Source organism: Podarcis vaucheri, assembly GCF_965113315.1.
Source record: "Podarcis vaucheri genome assembly, chromosome: 13".
Taxonomy (NCBI): Eukaryota; Metazoa; Chordata; class Lepidosauria; order Squamata; family Lacertidae; genus Podarcis; species Podarcis vaucheri.
Window position 1 is genome coordinate 55,779,927 of NC_138751.1, and position 18,888 is coordinate 55,798,814.

General features: G+C 45.1%; 1 protein-coding gene across 1 annotated transcript in view; it reads left to right on the forward strand.

The window, feature by feature from the left end:
* Window positions 1–1,274: 1,274 nt before the first annotated feature.
* Window positions 1,275–18,888, forward strand: part of MOCOS (molybdenum cofactor sulfurase) — a 102,203-nt gene continuing 84,589 nt past the window's right edge. Inside the window, exons 1-3 of the mRNA XM_082194796.1 lie at window positions 1,275–1,455; window positions 10,842–10,931; window positions 11,440–11,506. Coding sequence (XP_082050922.1) covers window positions 1,323–1,455; window positions 10,842–10,931; window positions 11,440–11,506 — 290 coding nt within the window. The 5' untranslated portion in view covers window positions 1,275–1,322. The remainder of the gene's footprint in view (window positions 1,456–10,841; window positions 10,932–11,439; window positions 11,507–18,888) is intronic.

The window sequence follows — 18,888 nt, forward strand, 5'->3', positions numbered from 1 at the left end:
CCCGCTGTGCTGCTCATCTGGAAGTCCCTGCACTAGGCACCTCCAGCGCTGCATTTCCCAGTCCAAAGGTTAATTATAAGAATCTTCAACCTGGGTATGGTTCAGAAAAGAGTAGGATTTCTATTCCTCTACCACACTGCCCTTTCTTACAGGGATCTTGCTGGTGTAGCTGATCACTCTCCTGAGCCAAGTGCTAAGACGGATCCTGTGACCTCTTCAGCCTCCAACACCTCCTCTTCCCAGTCCTCTCTCTGATCACTCATCATCACCACCAATCCTGGAGCTCTGAGACTTCTTCCCTTGGGGGTTCCCCTCCCACCATTCCTCTGCACCCAACCCGTCTGGGACACAACTATTAGTCTGCCTGGCGCCTTCATTATACACCTTTAGGCACCAGGCAAAAATGTTCCTTTTTAGCCAGACCTTTGGTTGATTGGATTGACATCCTATGCCCTTTTAAAATGTGGTGGGGGTTTTTTGGGAGGGGGGGTTATTGGGTTGTAGCTGCTTTTATTTTATGCATTTTGTGGTTTTATATTTTATTCTGTGAACCGCCCCGAGACCTGTGGATATTGTTGTTGTTTAGTCGTTTAGTCGTGTCCGACTCTTCGTGACCCCCTGGACCAGAGCACGCCAGGCACTTCTGTCTTTCACTGCCTCCCGCAGTTTGGTCAAACTCATGCTGGTCTCTTCCAGAAAACTGTCCCACCATCTCGTCCTCCGTCGTCCCCTTCTCCTTGTGCCCTCCATCTTTCCCAACATCAGGGTCTTTTCCAGGGAGTCCTCTCTTCTCATGAGGTGGCCAAAGTCTTGGAGCCTCAGCTTCACGATCTGTCCTTCCAGTGAGCACTCAGAGCTGATTTCCTTCAGAATGGATACGTTTGATCTTCTTGCAGTCCATGGGAATCTCAAGAGTCTCCTCCAACACCAGAATTCACCTGTGGATATAGGACGGTATATAAATTCAATCAATCAATCAATCAATCAATCAATCAATCAAATATGGAGAACTACAGTTTTATTTTTTTAAAAGATGGCAGCGTTCAAAAAGCCACAATGAGCTGACCTTAAAGTGCACACCCGTGAACAAAGAAACTTCAGAGGGACTGCCATATGCACTTGCAGCTCCTCCCGAGTTCCACGCTGCCCCCCCCGTTTTCGGTCCCCCTTCCCCCGCCCCGCTCTCCCGGGACCCGTCTCTGGCGCGGGAGGAGCCAGGGCCGCCCCGGGGGCCGAGCGCCCTTCCTGGGCGGGGCGGGCCGGGCCGCGTCTGGCGTTGGCGGAACTTCCCCCCGCCGCCTCTCTCGGCGCGCCCGCCCGCCATGGCCCTGGAGCGCTGGGCCGAGGCGCTGTCCTTCGGCGCCTTCCAAAGGGGGCTCCCGCGGGGAGCTGCCTACGGCTACGGCGGGGAGAGCCCCGAGGGGCTGCGCCGGAGGGAGCTCGCCCGCCTGGCAGGTAAGCCGAGTCCCGCTGCGCCCCGGGCCGCGCCGCGCTCTCCGCAAGCCGCCCTTTCCGTCGAGGGTTGCGGGGAGACTGTCCCGGGCGCAGCTGCAGGCGGACAACTTTCTCCGCCGGCTCCCGACTGGCAGGCGGGGGGGGGGGGGTTGCAATCTGGTCGCTCCGCGCCGGACCCCCGGGGGCTGCTTGGGTGCTCAGGTGCTGCTTCGCTCCGTCTCCTTTTCCCTCGGGTACTTTGGGCGCCCCAGTTGCCGGAGAGGAAGGGGCGCCTCGCGGGGACCCGGGGAAGTTTGTCCCGCTGCGATCCAGCTAAGGAACAAGACCCGGGCGACTCACTCCCAGGCTTACTTTGGAGTCAACAACAAGGGCATAGCAGATGCGACAGCGGGGAAGTAATTTGTCCTGCTCTCAAATATCCAAGCGGCCGGGGAGTTTTCTCTCTTAAGCATTAAGCAAAAGTGGTGTTTAAAGCACACAAGCAAAATCAGCGTAAAGAAACAGTGGAGGTGGAAGCTGCCTTTATAGATTTGTACTGGAAGATTTGTGTCCGTGGTTCCGTGGTGTCTGGTGTCTGCCCTAGAAAGATTCTTTTTGGTCACTGTTTTAGTAATGTTGTAACCAAAATTGCCTTTACAGGTTTTCACATGTTATATAGCCTTTTTGAAAAAACAGCCAGCTCATACTTGAGTTTGTTTGTTTGTTTGCTTATTTAAATGCATAGATAAACCACTCAATATTTTAAAAAACCTTTTAAGTGGTAGCTCTAATTGGCAGAATCTCTCTTCCCACACCCCACAAAAATGTTCATTTACAGAAGCAATCCAGATGCTAAAGTGTATATTATAAAGTACCCCCCATCAGTATTTATTTCTAACCAGGAGCACCAGCAAGACTTTCTGAGCCCAGTTTGTTGCACATGGATTGGGCCCTCTGCTGCACTCCTAAGCAAAAAACAACCAGAATCTGCATAATGCAAATCTATTATATTGTATTACACATGTAATATAATGTCTACCAGGCAGAATATCAACAGGTGAAGCTTTCTCCATAACTGCAGTTCCATACTAGAAAAGATTTACTCTGTATAATTTCTGCGTCCTACATAACTTTTAAAGGTGATGAGAGTCCTGCTGTACTTCAATGTCAACTTTAAAGCGTGAAAAAGAGTTCAAAGCAGTCTGTAGGTCTTTCTTCAGCAGATCTTTGTCTGCTAGTGCTACATTCAGTGCAAGACCAGGCATTGCACTTCTGATGAATGGGGGTCAGAAGTGATTTAAGCTTTATAGATGTTCTGTTCAGATGCACATGCTTTGCATAAATCAAAATTCAGTGTTAAAAGATGAGCAACATATTCATTTGTTATGGGCACTCATTAACATTTTATTTGTTTCTTAAATTTCTATACTGCTCTTCATCCGATGATCACAGGGCAGTTTGCAATATAAAAACACAAAAATACATACCATAATGACAAATAAAACAATACCCCCCACCAAGTTTAAAAGGCCATAGATGGTTTCATTAGCCAACGGCCTGGGAAAAGAAAAATGTTTTCACCTGGTGCCAAATATATGTAATGAAATCATAAGGCAAGACTCCCTTGGGAGAGCATTCCACAAACGGAGCCACCACAGAAAAGGCCCTCTTTTGTGTTGCTTTCCTCTAGACCTTACGGAGCGGGCGCATGAAGAAGGGCCTCAGATGGGTCGGTCCTTGAGGTATTGCAGTCTTCAGCCATAATATATCATAATAACGGCAGCATTTAGTCTTCATTTTTGTGAAGGATTTGAAATCCCAGCCAGGAAGCTCACCGGGTGACCTTGCAAAGTTGCTGTCTCTTAGCCAAACCCACCCCACAGATGGGCGGGGTATAAATAATAAATTATTATATTATTATTATTTAGAGGGGGAAAGTGGGATATAAATGCAACAATAGCTTCCATAAATACTCATTTTGGGTTTTTATGCTAGTAGTATCAAACTACCTGCGAAGACCCCTTCCCTGACTCATTGGGCATAGCCTGCTATGGGCATTCAGAAGCTCATGTGAGAAGATCCCAGATTCCATCCTGTGACTTCTGAGAGGGCTTGGAATGGTTCTGTTTGAAATCCTAGAGAGTATAATGATCAGGTAGCATGCATGCTTGTTCGGGAAATAATTCCATTTATTTATTTCCCAAGCCACCTCCCAAAGGAGTCTGGAGTGGCAGTGCATGAGGAGGATGAAAATCACCTGTGTACTAGGCATAGTCTGCATTACATCTCTGTGCATAAAGTGCACCTGACTCTAGAACTTCTGCAGAATACAGGACCACTCTCCACATATAAGCCACCTTTAAGAACACACAAAGAACACTTAGGCCTATACTTGTGGGTACAGTGGTTAAGAACTTAATTTGTTCTGTAAGTCCGTTCTTAACCTGAAACTGTTCTAAACCTGAGGTACCACTTTAGCTAATGGGGCCTCCCACTGCTGCCTCTGCGCCATTTCTGTTCTCATCCTGAAGCAAAGTTCTTAACCCGAGGTACTATTTCTGGGTTAGCAGAGTCTGTAACCTGAAGCGTCTGTAACCCGAGGTACCACTGTATAGGGCAGTATACAAATTTAATAAATAAAATAATCATAATCATAATTAATGCCCTGTCAAGTCTAGCAACTTATTTCTCACAATGGCCAACCAGATGGGAGGCATGCAAGGAAGACTTGGGCGCAAGAGCAGCCTTCATAATGGCGGGCGTTTCAATAGTATTTCATAATGACTCCCCACACCCTTAAAGCTGAGGAATAAAATCTTATGAGCTGCATTATCATTCAAAGAAGGCTGGGTTATCATTAAAATAAAATGTGGCTGATGTGCTTCAGGCATGTTCTGAGTTGACAAGTCTGCACCATGTTACAATTGTAAGAACTCTGCTTTATGCCATTAATTTATTAGATCTGCTCAGAAACAAATTTAATGCCTCAAGGTGTCATCTACCCATAAAGCTTCTCCCTTAAAGGGAGGACATTCTGTTGTGTTTTGCACTCTGGCTAGGCAATGTCCTTAATTGCATTTATCAAATGAGTAAAAGAAGAGGCAAGACCATCTTTTAGAAGGAACCCATTTCTTGGGGATGAGTAATTATTTCCCTGTGCCAAGGATACTCCTCGGGTGGTTGTGGGTGTGAGTGTCTAGGAAATATGGTTGTGGGTGATTTAACAAGGTAGCACATAGCCATTGATCACCGCATACTCCATGAATTTGTCTAATCTTTTGAAGCCACCCAGTCAGTGGCCATCCCTAACTCTTGGTTGTATATTCCATAGTTTAGCTATGTGCTGTGTGAAGAATGTACTTCCTTTCATTTATCTGGAATCTTCCAACATTCAGATTTGTTGGATGGCCCTAAAAGGAGGAAACATTTTCTTTATCCGCTTTTTACACACCATGCATACATTTATACATCTTTCATGTTGCCCTCCCCTTACTTGCTTTTTCACTAAATGAAAAGGTCCTAAACGTTCGTACTGGAAGCAGTATGCTACTGAATATGAGTTGCTTGGAAATGCAGGAGTTGAAGGAATGCTGTTGTTCTCAAGGGCTGCTTGTGGGTCGGCCACTGTAGGAAGAGTGTTAGACTAACTAGACCAGGGGTCAGCAACCTTTTTCAGCTGTGGGCCGGTCCACTGTCCCTCAGACCATGTGGTGGGCCGGACTATATTTTGAAAGGAAAAAAAGAATGCATTACTGTGCCCCACAAATAACCCAGAGATGCATTTTAAATAAAAGGACACACTCTACTCATGTAAAAACACGCTGATTCCTGGACCGTCCGTGGGCCGGATTGAGAAGGCGATTGGGCCGCATCCAGCCCCCGGGCCCTAGGTTGCCTACCCCTGGACTAGAGTGGCCTTATCCAGCAGGGCTCATCTTATGTCCTTACGTGTTCTTGGGACGTTGGGAGTTGTGATCCAATATATGGATACCCACATGCACTAAACTAGCCTTTGCCAACCTCATGCCCCCCACCCCCTAATCTTTAGGACTGGCCAGCCTTGCTATACTGGTTGGGCCTAATAGCAGTCATGTTACACAGGATATGGAGGGCAACAGGTTGGCCAACGCTGCCCTAAACCAAAGGTGTGGACTTGCAGTGCTCTGTCCTCTTCTGCAAAGCTTCACCCTTTATTTCCTATAACCATCCTTTATTGTGATGTCCTTGTTGGCGCCCTATGGTTAATGGCACCCTATGGCTAATGCTTGCCTTCTAAACCAGAATCAGAAACCATTCCAAACCCTGAATCACCAGCCATAGTTTTCTGAGTGGGACATCTCAGTATACCGGTAATTAATTCTGGACAGAAATGCAGGAGAAGCAAAGAGTAGGCTGGGGGAAGAGGGAGTGTGCAAGTTTGTGTTTCATTCATACTTCCCAAACCACCTGCCTTCATTTTTTGAGGTTTGATTGAATTGAACATAAGAGTCTTGTGATATCCTGAAGACTAAAATATATATGATGGAACACATTTTTATGCTTTTGTTAATCAAGAGTCAGCAAGTAAAGTGACTCCCTTGATAAATTAGTTGATGCAGTACAATATTAGCTGCTGAATCTACATTGACCCAGCAGCTTGCAGCAGGAGAATGCAAATAGGTGAAACTGTGAAGAACTTATTCACGCCTGTAGCTAGAACAGAAGCTATTTTTCTAGAAAAAGAGGTGCCAGAACTCACTATGAACACCTCCCTTGTTCTCTTACAATTGCAATGGTGCCCACCTGAGAGGTACCAGAATCAGCAATGGCGCCCGCCCTGTGGAACGCCCTCCCATCAGATGTCAAGGAAATAAACATCTATCTGATCACAAGGACAGGCAGCCCTGTTTAGGGAAGCTTTTAATGTCTGATGTTTATCACATTATTATTATCATTATCATCAATTCTGTTGGGAGCCACTCAGAGTGGCTGGGGAAACCCACCCAGATGGGTGGGCTATAAATAAATAAATTATTATTATTATTATTATTATTATTATTATTATTATTATTATTAAGTTCCAGCTATGTTCCCTATGTTTTTAGCTACTCTTGTTTTTATCTGTAAGCTGCCTTTAGTCCCTGTCAGGAAAAAAATGAGGGATATAAATATCTCTATAATGCTACTAGTAATAATCCCTTCTGGATCAGACCAAGGGCCTGTGGTGGCCAGCGAGACAGGAGCAGGCGCAAGGGCATCTTGTTTGCAGAGACCTGCTTCCACTGATCCTCAAGGAATTGCTGCTGCCCATTGGAGTTCTAAAGTGTGCGTCTAGAGCAAGATGGCTGCAACTGTGACCTCATTGTTAACGGTGGCTATGGCAATTGTACCAGTGACATCATGAAAGTAGACTTACTGTACAACATCTAGTTTTCTCCTTTGCTTGGTTATAGAAAAGTGTCTGATTACTCATTTATTTTTATCATTTACAATTTTAATGACTACTACATCTTTCAGTAAATGTGTTACAGTTTGTTTTGAGTAGCCTCTTGGGGAAATGGCAGTCCAATCCATTTTCTGATTCAAGTCACCTCAGGGTTCTATGGCACACTGGATGAAAACCTAGGCCTTACACCATCATAATGGTTGCCCCTTCCCCATCATTGGTAGCTAATAATGTGAAGTGGAGTGTTGAAATGCAAAATGTTATAACATCACAAACATAGCATGAGTGTATCTGTACATTTTGAATGCAGTTGCTATAAATTCTCTCAGATTTTTGTGCTTTGGGAACAGTTTAATTTCTTGTATGAACCAACTTCCACTTAAATTGAGTGTTCTAAATTACTTCCAGCATGCTTTTTTGTCATCATAGACTCCATTCTATTCTAGCAGAGACATTTATTTTGGCATTTTGGGTGACAGAGTAGTTAACAACACTCTTCTGTTTGAAATAAAACCTTATTATGTCTTCTTAGCAAGAAAATATTATAAATTACTTCCTAAACAAGCCTGCTTTTATAGTTTAGGAAGATTGCCAGAACTGTGTTTCAATATGCAAGTCTTCACATGCAGTTAGAATCGAAAACAAACCACTTCCATCTAAGCAAGTTGTACTCACCTTTTCAATTTAAGTGTTGCTAATTAACTTCTACACATATGTTCAGATCAAATTGGTGTGCGTGGTTCACTTTTACACGCTCTAAAACTAGATGTTTTCAAGTGCAAAAGTAAGAACAGCCTCTGCCCCACTTGTTCCTGTATGAATACCTGTCTGGGCATGCCTCCTGTGAGCAAGTGGTTCTGTTTACAGTGCGAGTGACTGAATTCTCAGCCAATCTCTCTACTGACTGCTTCATGTGCATTGAGAAATAAATAACATCATTAGTGACTACTGTGATCCTAAAATGGGGGGAGCCAACGGTCCCCTCCAGATGTTTTGCACCACAATTCCCATCTGCTCCAGCCGATATAGATAAATGGTCAAGGGTAATGGGAGTTGTAGTCCACAATATTTGACGGTGCCACACTGGCCTCCTCTGCCCTAAAGTGCCCACCAAGGCCAGGCAGTCTCCTTTCTGAGAGGGTGTCTTGAGAGTACATAAGCCATTAATCATTTATTTCCCATATTACACTGAGCAGCAGGGGCATCACGACCTGTTTTGCCATGCCATCGCAGGGTCCTTTACCTGGGTTGCATGGCAGCGCCCACAAAGTGGCAGCAACAATGGCAGCTTCTGGCGAGATCTTGCTGCTGGCGGTGGGATGCCCCTGGGGGGCGCTGCTTATTGGTCTTTTGCCACCCGAGGCAGCTGCCTCACCCTGTCCCGTGGATGGCCCAGCCCTGCTCAGCAGTTGTCTTCTGGCACAGAGCTTGGGAATGCTAACCGAATGACTAAAACAAACTCAGATATGTAGATAGGGTGGTAAAGGTAAAGGGACCTCTGACCATTAGGTCCAGTCGTGGCCGACTCTGGGGTTGCGGTGCTCATCTCGCTTTACTGGCCAAGGGAACTGGCGTCATGTGGCCAGCATGACTAAACCGCTTCTGGCGAACCATAACAGTGCACGGAAACTTCCCACTGGAGCGCTACCTATTTATCTACTTGCACTTTGGCGTGCTTTCGAACTGCTAGGTTGGCAGGAGCAGGGACCGAGCAATCAGAGCTCACCCCATCACGGGGATTCGAACTGTCGACCTTCTGATCAGCAAGTCCTAGACTCTGTGGTTTAACCCACAGCGCCTCCCGCGTCCTTGATAGGGTGGTAGTGTAGACTTAAATATTAAATTTAAAAACCCATTAGCAATTTCTTGGTACTACTGAAGGGACAGCAATGGGAAGAGTTAAACATTTGTACAATATCAGCCCTGGGGTGGTGGTATGTTAATCTTATTGTCCTCAGGCCAAGGAACTGGAGACTCTTAGACTATATATTGAATTCCTGAGCTGATGTTTAAAAGGAGACAGAAACATGATCTTGGTTATCAGCACAAATTTAATAGTTTATGATTTACTGTGGTAGAAATCACGTCAGTATAGAGAAAAAGCACAGGTCTCTAGGCTGCTGGATGAATGCTCTGTACTTTGAATTAAGCCTGAAGTGGGTAAATTCCTCCCACATCACTATGGTGTGAACTGGATGACCCTACATGCCAGTCAAAGTCCACATTGTGCCATGCAACTGTTGCTCTTACGTTCAGGATCAGTAGTTTGCATGGCCCTCGGGGTGATGTGGATGACAGCATTGCATCCAGCTGTTTTGCTTTCGTCATTGAATGCATTGCAGCTTTGGATGTTGGGACAGGTCCCTATCTGAGTATGTGCAGAACTCCATGTCAAAATCTTTGGAAATAAGTGCTTTTAACACAGGCTGAATTTAGTTATAATGCCAATCTATAGTTTAGAACCCAAATCATGGTCTTAGTTTCCTTAGAGCAGTGTTTCCCAACCTTTTTTGGGCAAAGGCACACTTGTTTGATGAAAAAAATCTCGAGGCACACCACCATTACAGCCCCGTGACGTCAGTGCGCAGCGTCACGCCGGGAGGGACGCACGAAAGTGAAAGTTTTCAATTTTTTTCCCTCCCCCTTGCCGGGGAACCTCCAAGCTTTGGGGGTGGGGGGGGGGGAGGAGGCAGCAAAGCGAGGGACTGAGGGACCCTAACCCTAACCGATCACCCGGGAAAGCATGCAAACGAGGAGCCCCCGTGTCCTGCTCCCGGCAGCGGACGGCACAAAGCGAGGAGGCCTGGACAAGGCAGCACGCTCCCCGCTCTCGCTGCATCGGGGCTTTTCTCCTCCAGGCCGCTTTCGAAGTCCCCTTCTCCGCTCCCAAGAGCCGGAGCCACTGCTTCCAGGCCCTGTCCGAGCCCCGACTTGTGGCCTCACTTCGAGGAGCGCCTGTTGCTGGGGACGGGGCTGCATCCCCCTCAGCCGCCGCCTCGCTTCCTTCCAGGAGACCCGACGGCTCCCCCTCTCCCGCTCGCCCTCCTGCGCCCGCAGCAGACCGAGACCTCCCCGCCCCCGCCCGGCTCGGCCCTACCTGGGCGCCTCCAAGCCCGGCCGGCTCCGCGTCGCGCTCCACGCTGGGCAGCTGCAGCGGGGGCGCGCGGCGGCCCGGCTGAGCGTGCCCCGGAGCCGCCGCGCCGTCGCTCGCGAGTCCCTCCGAGAGCCCTCGGGACTGACTCCGGAGTCGCGAGGCGGCGCGGCGCCCAGGGAAGGGGTGGCTTCCCACAAGTCCTCCGGGAAGCAAACGCCCTCGCCCGCCTCCCTCCAGGCAACATCTCGCGGCACACCAGGCAACATCTCACGGCACACTTGTGTGCCGCGGAACACCGGTTGGGAAACACTGCCTTAGAGTACAAGAACACCATGTTTTAGAGCTATGTGTCTTTGTGTTTTCCATATTTTTGGAATAACTATGACTTGTCAGTTGAGAGAATGGCTGGTGTGTTGAATCTGGCTGTAATCAGCAAAGCTGCTCAATGACATGGATATTGGAAGCCATATTGTACAGTGGTCCCTCGGGTTGCGTACCTCTCTGGATACATAATCTTCGGGTTGTGAAAGCGGCAAACCTGGAAGTATTTTTCTGGGTTTCGCTGCTTGGGCAGAAGCCAACTTTATTATGAAATCTTCTGACCTGTCTTGAGAATAGAGTGGATCCTAAGAATACCCAAGCTACCTCTGGGTATAGAAAGCAGCTCTTTATTACAACTCTCACATTACACTTCCTGGTATTACCTGAGTGGTATTGCCTGGATGACTAGAGTAGTGAGCTTCTTAAAAAATAAATAAAACTTTGTTTCAAGTGATTTTATTCTGCACTGACTGAAAATATATTTTGAAAATTCCTTGATTTTCAGATTTCCAGCTTTTATAGCATGGTAGTTCAGTGAGTGATGCATTTTTGCCTGTTTCATTGTAGGAATTACGTACCTTGACCACGCAGGCACAGCCCTCTTCCCACAGAGTTTACTAAAAGCCTTCACTGATGACCTCAATGAAAATGTTTACGGTAAGGAGAAATCAAGCAGGGGGGGTAAATCTTTGCTCCCTCTCTTTGGCATTGTTAAAGTTTCCAGAATTTAAAGCTGGGCTGAAATTTGCGACCTCTTGGCATGGTTCCATTCATTGCCAGCAAAAGTGGGGAGTATTTTTTGTAGCCTTTGCAAAGCTGGCAAAAAATCTATGGGATTGATTGATATCAATTCTGTGCACTGCCATAATCCACTAACTGTGGCTTTATAGTAATGGCCTTCACATGTATTCAACTGATGTGGGTTTCAGTTGCAAAGAAACTTCTTTTAGAATTGTAATTATTTTCACTAAATCTCTTTATAGGAAGCTGCTTGCTTGTTAACTAGTTGCTTTGGAAAACTGTTGTAAAGAGCTTCAAGGCACAGCAGTGAAATATAAAATGAATGTTATATTTAATCACATTTATAGGAGTTTTTTAAGGTGGTGCTTGACAAAAAGATGAAATGTCTTGTTTATGAGTCATGAACGTCTTTCTTGCATCTTAGGGAACCCTCACAGCCAGAATATCAGCAGCAAATTGACAAGTGATACAATTGAACATGTCCGATACAGGTAGAGTGGTCTTCATTTTATAAACCCAATGTTGTACATGTTTCACATTTGCCTTGGGTCTTTAGTTTCACTATAACCACTTCTTGTTGCCATTTATTGTATTGCCTCACTGCTAGAAATGCCAAGTTTCAAAGTATCATTAAGTGTGTGTGTGTGTGTGTGTGTGTGTGAGTGTGTGTCTATTACTGTATTTTAAGAAGTTGTAATTTATTGTATTTCATAGTATCATAGATTTGTAGAGTTGGAAGATACCCCAAGGGTCATCTATTCCAGCCCTCAGCTAAAGCATCCATGACAGATGGCCATCTAATCTCAGCTAGAGCATCCATGACAGATGGCCATCTAATCTCTGCTTAAAAACCTCCAATTAAGTACAGACCACAACCTCACGAGGGAGTACATTCCTCTATCTAACAGCTCTTGCTGTCAGAAAGTTCTTTCTGATGTTTAGTTGGAATCTCCTTCCTTGTAACTTGAATCCATTGGTTCGTGTCATAACCTCCTGAGTGGGAGAAAACAAACTTGTTCCATGAGACAGCCCTTCAGATATTTGAAGACGGCCATCATATCTCCTCTCAGTCTCCCCTTTTCCAGGCTAAACATACCCAGCTCCTTCAACTGTTCCTCATAAGGCTTGGTTTCCAGACCCCTGATCATTTTTCAGCCACCTTTGCACATATTCCAGCTTGACAATATCCTTCTTAAATTGTGACATCCAGAACTGGACACAGTATTCCAGGTGTGGGCCACACCTTTATTTTAATTTTAATTTTTTTTTGTAACCTGCCCTGGAAACTTTGCTGAGGGGCAGCATGTACATATATTAAATTGTAAAAGTGGTAAATTAAGCTTACCCAAAGTGGATCACTGTTACGATAGAAATGAGTGGATATGATGTTCATTTTAAACAGCTCAGTTTCATGTATGTGTGTGATTTTTAGCCTCTGCTTAGATCACCTATATCTCCTCCTCCCTTTCTGGTATAAACTGAGGGCCAAACGGGGCATGAAATGACATGTACTGTAAATAGGAATGGAAGAGAATTTTGCTTGGTCTGCAGATTAAAGCAAAGTGACCTAATTTGCAGTTCCTGTACATGGATTAGAAAGCAGGTAACAATCACATTCTCTAAGTTTTACAATGCAGTTTTGGTTCAAAACCATATAAAATCGTACAAATATATATATATATTAGAAGGAAATGAAGAGAAAAGCAAACAAACAGCTCAGGCGGTAGAGGGTGAGACTCTTAATCTCAGGATTGTGGGTTTCAACCCCACATTGGACTAGATGACCCTTAGGTACCTTCCAATTCTACAGTTCTATGAGTCTATGAAATATGCATTTGGGGGGGTATACATACAGTTCATACGTGGGTTTGTTTTTTTGGGATGGCTTCGTTAAAAAATGAAACCTGTAGAAAATGGGACAGGTGCAAAATGGATGGAACAGAAATAGGCTGATCCATTGACTCCTGTCAGTGCACCGTTTCCAAACAATTTTTGTTTTTACTTTAAAGTTCTCATCCCAACTTGCCTCTGGTTGCCAACTGGAACAACCCTTTTACCCATTCCCACATACTTTTGCTTCAAAGTTAAGTCTCCCTAAACTCAGCAGAACTTTTTTTAGGAAGCATTCTTGGAAGCAGAGCCAAAACATATTAAGTAGCAAAAAAGATTGATTAACGTTGGTGCCCTATTTTCCTAGAAGTCATTGCTGGTTTTGAGATGACTCTTCTGTATTGAAATTTCCCTGGTTTTCCTCTGAAATGTTAGCAAAGTCTGTCTCAAAACAGTGTTGTAACTGGTAAAATACATGAAAATCTCATTTGACCTTTAGTACGCAGTAAGAAACATCCGATGCAGTACCTGCTTAGTATTGATTTGTCCTTTTGAAAGGTCACTAACTGGAGACTGTTCAGATGAATGAAACTAGAGCACTCTACTGTGCTCAGTGCATCTGTTTAAAAGCCCAGAGTCAAAGTTTTGCTGGACTGAATTGCTTGTGCTTGTTTAGAGATCTCTTGTAGTTTGCCTAATTAATTCCCTGATCCCATATTTCAATGCAACATATTTGTGTAAACAAATCAGATGCTGCAGAGCATAAGACTGAACCGCTGTTTACAATGCAGTCTCTCTCATCTGGACTTTCACTACATTAATGACAGAATGTGGATCTGTGAGGTGCATACTAAAAGCTAGTGTAGCAACTAAGAGAAGGAGCTGTGTGTTGGGAGGTTCTGGTTTGTTTGTTTGTTTAGAGATTTACAACTCAATGTTTCTCAATGTGGCTTACAAGCTATAGGTAATTATGCACCCATCCACACCCCGTAAACCCCACTTACTCTTTCTCTCAGCAGTCCTTAGTCCTCTGGCTGATGGATGTGGCTACAACACACTTCACTTCCATTCTGCATTTCCAGGGGGCAACTGGCAGTTGGAGACAAGTGTTCTTTTTGGCAGGGAGGGAGGGACTCTTTCTCTAACCAGTGGATGTGGCCAAGTTGGTCCACGCCTTGTTCTTCATAGTGTTCTAATCTTATTACAACCAGCAACTCCTAATGTGAGTGCCCAAGCCCTGCCCTTTCACTTTAAGCCGGTACTTAAAGAAGCAGTGCTCTGGCTTGCAGCTGGGTTCCCCAGTGTTGATGAGTGGCTCTCAGCTGTGTGCTTTGTCAGGAGCATCCCAGGAGAAAGGGAGAAAGGCCTTTAATTTCAGTGGGAGGTCAGCATCATTGCATCCCACCGACAGCTTCCTAAGGCCACTCATTGGGCTTATCTTGAGCAGGACATGGACATGTTTAGTGGCGGGGATATCCTGTGTATATTGCAAAATGTGTAATTTTTTTTTTTTAGAGTTTCCATTAGTAGAGATGCAGCAAAATACTGTCTGGCATATTCAAGTTAAAACAAGCGAACTTAAAAAAAGTTCCCTTTCCTTGGAAGTCCTGAACGTTCTCCTTTTGTGTAGAGCAATACAGCCGTCTGGGGTGAACCAAAGCCACAACTTCATTAACTTAACACCAAATAGGTTTATAAACTGGTTGCACATGAAACGCATTGAGATGGAATCCAACTTGGATGCTTGTCAACCAAAGCTGAGAGGGAGGGAGTGTGAGGAAGAGGCTGGTGGAAGTTGGATACAGCTGTCCTTTGCCGCTCTTCAGCAGCAGAACTTTGACTTTCTCTCTCTAGATTGAGTGCTGTTTCCCTTAGGGCTTTTAAGGAGAGCCCTTGTATTTTGAAGATCATCCCATTTCTTCACAAAGCCCAAATCCCCCTGCTACCAGCTGCTGGGGCCAGGCAGCATATGGCTTGTCCAGCCCCACTGCCAAACCAAAGCAATGCCTGACTGCTCTGTAATCATGGGGGCATGGAGCTGAATGTAATTTCATGTCACTGCAAGGTGAACAACCCTCTTGAAAGGCTGCCGGACCCTGAAATGAGGCACCATTCTACACTGCAGAGCTTTCTGAATTGTCATCTTGCATAAATGAACTTCCATGGACACTTGGCCCCCCGCAAGACATGTTTTACCAGGAAAAGTGAGCAGATTACCTGCATGCCTGGAAACTGCTGGGTATACCCACTGATGATGTTCCTTGCTTGGCAGATGCCATTTCCCCCTTTCCTTTTGCAGAAGTCATTATTGCCTAACTGCCCCCCAATTACATCCATTGGGTGTAACACTCTGGTAGCAGTGAAGGATGGGAAATCTGCCCAGCACATGTCATGCTTGCCAGACTGTTGTTTATCTGTGTGCCTTTTTCTGATGTGATACTCTATTGCCCGGCCCAGTAGTGAAAACAACACTTTTATATAGAAATATAATAAAAAGCTCCTATGCCAGAAAGGTGTGACATGTAGCTGCAGTAATGGAAGCAATTTCTGATCAGTGCTAGAGCAAATATTCATTTTCATGTTTTTTGTTATCCACTATTTTGAATGATGTTGTGAATCAACGTGCTCTAGTGAGTCAGGTAATGCTTTGTTGTTGTTGTTTAGTCATTTAGTCATGTCTGACTCTTTGTGACCCCATGGACCAGAGCACGCCAGGCACTCCTGTCTTCCGCTGCCTCCCACAGTTTGGTCAAACTCATGCTGGTAGCTTTGAGAACACTGTCCCACCATCTCGTCCTCTGTCGTCCCCTTCTCCTTGTGCCCTCCATCTTTCCCACTATCAGGGTCTTTTCCAGGGAGTCTTCTCTTCTCATGAGGTGGCCAAAGTCTTGGAGCTTCAGCTTCGGGATCTGTCCTTCCAGTGAGCACTCAGGGCTGATTTCCTTCAGAATGGATAGGTTTGATCTTCTTCCAGTCCATGGAACTCTCAAGAGTCTCCTCCAGCACCATAATTCAAAAGCATCGATTCTTCGGTGATCAGCCTTTTTTATGGTCCAGCTCTCACTTCCATAATGCTTGCTAATGTACTAAAATGCAAATATTGTTTGCTCTCCTCCCCCCTTTTAAAAAGCTAGCTGCTTTACAGAAAACATAAGAATGTAAAAAAATAAAATAAAAAATAGAGGGAGAATATACCTTTAAATACTTTGGTGGTTGTTACCATGTTGATATGAGAGATCAGGAGAACTACAAAGGGACAAGGTTTTATTGGACTTACTCATTTGGTGCCAAAGTGGTGGCCCATATTATGGGGCAGAGCTGCCTTCTGCCATCACAGCCCTGATCGTGCCACCACCCAATTCATCTTCACTCAGGTAAACTGCAGCAAACCTGTTACCAAACCTGGCACAAGAAACTTCCCTCCGATTAATTTCAGTGGGAAGAAAAAAGTGAAGCATAACTGCCCCTTCATCTCCAATGCTGCACATGCTGCCAAGACAGAGTGGATATGAGTGGAAACTTGGGATGTTGAAGAAATTCTCCAGATGTATAAATTTTCATTTATGAAAAATTGTATTCCATTTAAAAGGATTTCTAAACTTCTTAATATTCAAAACTCTCCAAAGAGTGTATGGAAATAAAACATAAGAAAAATAAAACATACAAACATATACAAGCATAGCAATAAAACTCTACTATAAAAAAATTAAAAAAACAAAACCCCCCAAATTGAGAGTAGTTCCTCAAATTAACTTTTCCCAGCTCTGAGCAAAATTTCATGTCCCTGCAAGGTGAACAACCCTCTTGAAATAGCGTAGGCTGCCGGACCCTGCAGTGGGGCACCATTCTAAGCTGCAGAGCAGGGGTAGGAAACCTAAGGCCCCCATGGGGGCCGGATCCGGCCCAATCACCTTCTCAATCCAGGCTGCGGACAGTCTGGGAATCAGCATGTTTATACATGAGTAGAATGTGTCCTCTTATTTAAAATGCATCTCTGGGTTATTGGTGGGGCATAGGAATTTGTTCATTTTCCCCCTTCAAAATATAGTCTGGCCCCCCACATGGTCAGAGGGATGGTGGACCGGCCCACGGCCGAAAAAGCTGGCTGACCCCTGCTGCAGAGCTTAGACTTAGTTTAGGCAAATCTATGCATCATTTTTTGTGTACAATAAAACAGTATGGGGGGGGGAGTGTTTAATGGCAACTGTACAGGTCCCGGTTGCAAAATAGTTTTGTACAGTACTTTTTCTGGGGATACTCAAGCATATGCAGTACCAGTGCCTCCCCCCTCCATGTTGAAAGTGTGGCACTTACAGTAACAACTTAATGGTGAGTACCTGCACCATTTTTTTTCTTAGAATAAAGCACTGCTTTTGTACTAAATAAATCAAAACGAGGTTTGCAAGGAATTGATCTGAACTAGAGTAATTTAAAAGAAGAAGAAAGAGTGAGAACAATTAACAGCTCTATGTAAAAACAAAGCTCTTTGGGCTTCAGAGAGATAATTGCAATATAAAAATAGCATGTCTGAATTTCTGCAGAGTAAGCTGGAACACTGCTGACTGCCAGCCTCCAACCTCCTGACTGTTCTATCTATGGCTCTGCCCGTTAAGGAAATGGAGTGGCAGGATGCACGGGTTCACATCACCAGTTACTCTCCATCCAGTCCGCTTCCACTGCTAATTTTTGAAGCCACATTCACACATCCTTTTCCTGTCAGTCCTGTAAATACTTGATGCGTTTTCACCCCTGAAACCAACTTCAGTTGGATTAGAAAACTGGTTGTGGTTTGCTTTAAAAAAGTATTTGGGTTGCAACCAGATCTGTCTGTGGAAAGGGGTGAGTGGGAGCTGCCTTTACTGTCCTTCCTCCTTTTGGTGTCGCTCCCCCACAAAAAAATGCTCATATAGGAGGGTGGAAAGAGCCTGGCAGCAGCCAAGGTTGGCTCATTCTGGGACCTCTGTGGCCTCTTTGTGGAGCCTGGAAAGTACCCTCAAACTCCCACCTCCATTGCTCTCACCACTCATACAGTCCAGCAGAACAAGCAGGACAGGACCTGAAGAACACAATTGCCACTCTGAATCACATGCCTTAGTTTAGAATCATAAAACTGTAGAGCTGGAAGAGACCCTGACGATCGTCTAGTCATTCTAGTGCAATGCAGGAATATGCAGCTGGCCCATATGACCAGCTGAGCTAAATAAACTGATGCACATGAAAGAGGTATGATACTATCAACAGGGTGTTGTCGTGAAATGAAAGGGGATCTGTTCTGTTTTGAGCAATGGCCTCAGCAGTAGGGAGTCTTACTGATATTTTGAATCTGCAGTCAGAGGGGACCCTTTGCAGAGTAACTCCCTCTGCCCCTTCTGGCTCTCCATGTGGGATAAGCCTCATATACATAAGCCAATGTGGGCAATGCTTTTCTAAATCTCCACAAAGTGTGATAGTGTAAAACTGGAAGAGTATTTTCTGATTTGGGCCGGTTAAGCTGCACAGTGTTTGCACAGCAGGATCCTTTCAGGTGGCTAATGTGCTTCGTGTCAGAACAATCCCCATTGTAATTATGAGAACAAAAACCTTCTCATTATTTGCTCCATTAATCTGTTGTAGAGGAATGAGGCATAAATAAGCTTCCACTGAACTAACCATATTTCTTGATTCCTCCATCTAGAAATGTTGTAACAGAGATATCTTTGATCCAAGCAAAAATGGAAGGGTTGAACTGATGCTTAGGTCTAATTCCTGTGCTTGGGTCTTATCACACCTTATGTTAAATGTCCGCCCTGCAGTTGTAAGTGGCAGGATGGATCGGGAGCTGCTCTGGGCTGTGTGCTGTTTGGGTTTGAGTCCCAGGTGCTCCCTCTCTCGCTTTTCTTTTCCCTCCCCCAAGCAGGAAAAACAGGTGTGTGCTGAGGCTTGAACTCTTGTTTGCAGTTTCCCAGCCCTGTGCCCTATGAGTGTGCCACTGTGATTGTGCAAGTGTTGATAGTGTGGTCTCTGTGTGTGTTGTGTGCATATTGGGATACAAGTTATATGGCAG